General features: G+C 30.7%; 1 protein-coding gene across 1 annotated transcript; it reads right to left on the bottom strand.

The window, feature by feature from the left end:
- Nucleotides 1-4,365: 4,365 nt before the first annotated feature.
- Nucleotides 4,366-5,704, bottom strand: LOC105180239 (LOB domain-containing protein 1-like; the record flags this gene model as incomplete). Its single annotated transcript, XM_011103910.2, has 2 exons — nt 4,366-4,848; nt 5,651-5,704. Coding segments are annotated over 2 exons (375 nt in total), but the record flags the coding sequence as incomplete, so codon positions are not given.
- Between the last annotated feature and the right edge of the window lie 4 nt (nt 5,705-5,708).

Raw genomic sequence — 5,708 nt, 5'->3', positions numbered from 1 at the left:
GTGTGTGGGGTTTGTGTGTGTGTGTGTGTGTGTGTGTGTGTGTGTGTGTGTGTGTGTAGGGTGTGTCTGTGTCACGGTAGAAAATGTTTTACTTGCATTTTGAACATAAAAAAAGTGAGGTGTTGCTTTTATCTTCTACGCCAACGAATGTTATCTGCGTCTTGTTACATTTGTCATTCTCCTTCAATTTCTAAGTCTTTATTTCTATCTTCACAACCTTTTTTCTCGTGCAGGATGTCACCATAGTTTCACAATATTTTATGCTCATTACGGGTATTGTTTGTCTTTGAGGTCTATTTATATCCTTTGTAATATTTTTGTATGATTGCATAGATTTGTATTATCATTTTTGTTTACCTGATATGAAAGAGTATTTATTAAAATGAAGAGCAATAACAGGACATGAGAGAGTGCATTGTCCCTCTTCTTTTTTGCTTTCAATATATCTCGTTAGCAAGAGCGGTCTTGGATTGATTTATTTTACTAGAGGGGATATAGTGAGAGAAATTGAGTGGAGGAGTGATAAAATCTGATAAATGCCTTGGGTGGTTATGATTTGCTAACCAATTCATGAATTGGTTGTCAGCGACCACTACAAATGTTGTAGTTGAACCCTGACTTTGGTGTGTTTAGCCATTTTGATTTCCTTCCTACTAATAGCGGTCTCTATAATTTTCATCCTTGAATCACATGGTAGTTTCTGTAGCATCACCTTGATTTTTGGGTACTCGAATGGAAGAGGGAGAATGGTCCTTTTTCTCCGGAACAATTAATTAATTATATATGTTGTAGCTGATGCTTGACTCATGCTTGTGCTTACATATGGCTTACTGTTTATCAGGTAAAGAACTAATCATTCACCTGCCCAAGTCTCTGTAATTTTTCTGCCTTCAGGTACTTATGGGCAGTTTCATACATATTTGAGTGGTAACAGATTCCTAGTAATGATTTTGGTATTGTAGAAACCAGGATATTAGGCCTATAAGTTGTTGAATCTATGGTAATGCTTGATAAATGGCACAACTATTCCAATATGCTATTTCCTTAATTAACGGGAATATAATCTTATATATGTCAGAGTTGAAATAATAAAAGTTTTGTTTACGATTATTATATTGTTGAGATTTAATAATGGTACGCGGTTACATTGAATCATAGGTATGTTTAAAAAAATAGTATCTCTTTTATGAAATAGTTTGTATTTTGCAAGATATCTAATGTGATGATATATATTAAGATTAATAAATATTTAAGTTGAATCGTAAATTATTAATCTTAATATACATTGATGCTAATAAATTATTATAATTATAATAATACAGATCATTTGAAATTCCTACTTTACTTTATTTTTCTTGTTATAGCATGTATACAAATTTCTTCCTACCTCTTGTGCATCTCCAAATTAGGAACTAATCATCACAATCTAAGAACATAATAATATGACGGGCAATCATGCACGTTATCTATAACGAATAATTTATTCTTTTATTTGGATGATTTTGGTTCGTATATTTTTAAAATTTATAATGGTCATATTCAATTATTATCTAGTACATACATACATATGTACTTATGTCTTGATTTGTAATATAGTTGGAAATAATGATTTTTAGGACATGTTTTGTCACTTACTCAAACTAGCATAAAGTTTGAATGAACGAGAAAATGCAAATGCTGAACGAGTATTTTTTTCTTATTTTTCAAAAATTCGTATACTCTAACATAAAAAGACAATCACGTGTACAGATCGATAAACAGTAACTAAAAATCAATAATGTTATGAACGTCGTGCTTAACTAGTTATCAATTGCTAGTTGCATGATCCATTTGCTGTAGATGGCATTTATTCACGAGGAGTCATTATTGAGAGATCATCTGTTGCATACTCTTTTTTGTTGATTATATCTTACTTTTGACCATTTGATTTGACAAATATTTCTATCTTAAAAGCCCATATTTGTCACATGCATATATACATATGATGACAAATGCCGATGTCGAATAATGTCTTCCTTCGTTAAGAAGAATTTTGTGTTGTATATATATTCAAACGTAAGAGCTAGCAACAACTTGTACACATAATTACAACTAATAAATATTTAATGTTGTTAAATTCTTTAATATTTTTTTAAAAACATTTAATCAATTGATGATAATCGATCATGTGTTATATATATTCCGTAATTTTACTTGATTAATCTTACTTTATCAAATTATTGTGAGCTTCAAGTGCGTGTTTTCTCTCACTTACTCAATTAATATAGAGTTTTAAAAGCGTACAAAAAATATAAATAAATAAATGTTCGACGAGTAATGGTTTCGTTCGTTCCTCGAAGATTTTTGCTTATATAAGAAAGTAATTCCTCTAAATGCCGTGCTTAATTAGTTTCCGATCAGTATGATTGAAAAATGGTGTAGAACGATCCGTTCGTGAGCATTGCGATGTATGCATGCTTTATTTCTTGATTATATCTTACTTTTGAGTTGTTATTCTCAAAAATATTGTTAGTCATCGATGAACACATGCAGTTCAAAGGATGCATGCAAGGAAAAAAAAAAAAAAAACAATTATTGAATGAATAATTTCTTCGTTTTGTCTGGATGAATTGTATTCCTATGTACGAAAGTAAGTCAATCATATGTTCCGACAACTACTAATAATCACTATTGTGAAGGCTAAATTATAAAGGGTTTCTTCAAATTTTATCATTTATACTGTACTATAAAAGAAAATTTTGTGATTATATTAATTTTTAATTGCCCCAATTTACCCATTTTATTTTTTTAAAAACAAAGTTATCCACAATAGTAATTTTAATATTTTTTTAATTATGTTTTTTTTTCTCTCAACCACTGTTTGTTACTACATATCTCTCGTATTTCTCTCTCACATCTCGTCTTCACGTTTCTTTTCTCACTTCCTTATTTTTACAAACTTCCTTCTTCTCAGCCCACTACTCAATATTTCCCTCTCGCCTTCTTCGTGTTTCCATATTTTTAATAAATTCAGAAATTATAATTTATTTTTTTGTCTCTCATCTTACCCTATACATTTATTTCTTATCACATACTTCTTTCTTTCTCCTCACCTTACCGTACGTTTATATCTTTTCATAAGTTATTTTTAATTTTACAATACAATTCCTTTTATATGCTCGCATGGATTGCGTACGACAATGACTAGTAATTATACATACCTTATCGTTATTTAAAAAAATACTTCCTTACGATGGGTTGTCAACGGAAGTATTTATTAGACGGTCATTAATCTCATTTTCAAATATTGGATACTAATTTTGTTAACAACTAAGAACTTATTTTAATGAGACAACAAATTAATTTACTCATGGATCAAAGGGTGTAAATTTAATTATCCCTAAAATTAAGCGATAATTACACTCCCCTTCCATGAGATTTGGTGTAATTACATATAGATCTCCTATAGTTTGGGAAATCACATGTAGCACTTTTGAAATTTGCTTCCGTCTAACAAATAAGTTCCTTCGTTAATTAAATTCACCGACTTTATCGATATTAGCAAAAAAATTAGAAAACAATCTATATTTACCCCTGATTGATTTATTACTCGACTTATAGTAGGTCGAAGAGTTATTTTATGATCAAATTACCCTCATACGTTTTCACGCGGTAATGCATGTGATAAGGTATATTTTCACTGTTACAAGGGTAGTTTAGTTCAAAAAAATTATTTGACCTGCAATATTAATTCAGTAATAAGTCAATCGAGGGTAAATATCAATTTTCATTCAATTTTTTTGTTAATATTAGCAAACTCAGTGAATTGTGACTAACGGGAGTCTTATTTGTTAGACGGAAGCAAACCTTATGGGGTGCCAGATATAATTTTTCAAATTACAAGGGATTTACGTGTAATTATACCAAATCTTAGGACATGTGGATAAACTTGAAAAAAAAAACACTCATGTACTTAATAATTTATCAATTATTAAAAAATATTATGTACTTCAATAATACTAGAACAAATATTGCTTTAAGTTGCAGTTAATTATCATGGTTAAAAGTAAAAAATCGTGGTGGATACTAATCAACCACGACTGCGCAACCACTATTAGCCGATGTTCGTACAAGGCCAAAACAATTGTCATAACTGAAAACTATAGCAAATATTTTGACAATAAATAAAACCATAGTGTAATTAATGACCGTGGTAGATAATATTAATTTTCTACGACTTTTATCTATAGTATAAGAATAATCAAATCTTTTTTGTATTGCGTGATGCCATGCATATATACAGACGTTTAATTTGACTATTCTGCCCTTATTATTTTTGTATAATTAATTCACTTAAAAAAATAATAATAGTTTCCCTTATGCCCTTGTTACAAAAATAATAAAATAATATCATAAGTTTACAAAAAAAAAATGTGACTAATTCTTTCTTGGTATACCTTTTTTTCCTTGGTATGTATCATTTAAAAACATACTATAATTAATTCTCCATGATATACATGTAATAATTATTGCAGGTAGCTAGCTCCTTCATGTCCAAAGATGTTCCCAAGAAACTCCCACATTGGGTTCATCAGAAAAGATGGTTGAGTTGTGATCATATATCAAGTTCTCTTCAACGTTTTGTGTGCCGGCCATCCCTTTGCAAAGTAGGTCAATCAAACTAGCATTCTGGCATTGCATGTTCAATATTTCTGCCTGTGCCTTGGCTACTTCCGCTTGCAGCTCGCTTACTTGGCTCTGTAGATGGCAAATCATGCCCGTGCACCCGTAGATGGGATCCCTTAGTCGAGCATTCGCTTCGTAAACCATGCTGTTCACAGCATCTGCTCTTTGTGCCTCAGGAAGTTCCTGCAGAAATTAGGAGAAAATAGGGTTTTAGAGACGGGCTTTTCGTTTTAATTTGAGATATATCTATTCATAGTAATTTGTGAAGGAATTGTTCGTAAAATTAAGGTACATTCGTTGCGACATAACAAAATAGGTTTTTCCGCATTTTGTGGTTGTGAAACATTAGATAAGTTGAACAATTTACATAAGTAAATGTCTTCTTATACCTAATTTTCTCATTTATTTTGGAAGAGAGAGTTGAAATTTGTGTTAATGAGTGCTGTGTGATAGTAAACTTGCACAGCAAAAATTGTGTCATTTTAGTTAGGTGCCTACTCCATTGACCTTTTACATAAATCTCTTTCTTATCTACAAAATTAATATGTACATAATATATAATTAACATTATTAACTTTTATATCGAAATAATTAATGTAAAGCAAGACTCTCTGTTTACATATTATTTCAAAAATAATTAGGTATGTAAACCTGTCTATCTAAAGTAATAAACGTCACGACACAACTAATTTAATTTTAACTGATGAAAAAAGTCGGGTGGTATTTTTGGTCCACTTTGAAATTATTTTAGCAATGAAGTTAAAGTAATAGTACATTAAGAACGTCTGTTGCCGGAAATTGCTAATTTGACCATCAAACATTCCAAATTTGCAACCGTCGTATAACGCGTCGCATGACACTTTTCGATCAAATTTGTAATTTTAGAATGTATCCTAAATTTATTTTTCTTCATTGCTAAAATAAATTCTAAAGTGAATCAAATGTGCCCTCCGAACTGAAAGTACAGAACTAATCATTTACTTACCTGCAACAGCTTGATAATGTTGCTAGCTCCGAAAACCCGGTGGGCGGTGATGAACTTG

Source organism: Sesamum indicum, unplaced genomic scaffold (genome assembly GCF_000512975.1).
Source record: "Sesamum indicum cultivar Zhongzhi No. 13 unplaced genomic scaffold, S_indicum_v1.0 scaffold00440, whole genome shotgun sequence".
NCBI classification, from domain to species: domain Eukaryota; kingdom Viridiplantae; phylum Streptophyta; class Magnoliopsida; order Lamiales; family Pedaliaceae; genus Sesamum; species Sesamum indicum.
Note: the sequence above shows the minus strand (reverse complement) of the source record. Positions and strands in the feature narration are given on the sequence as shown.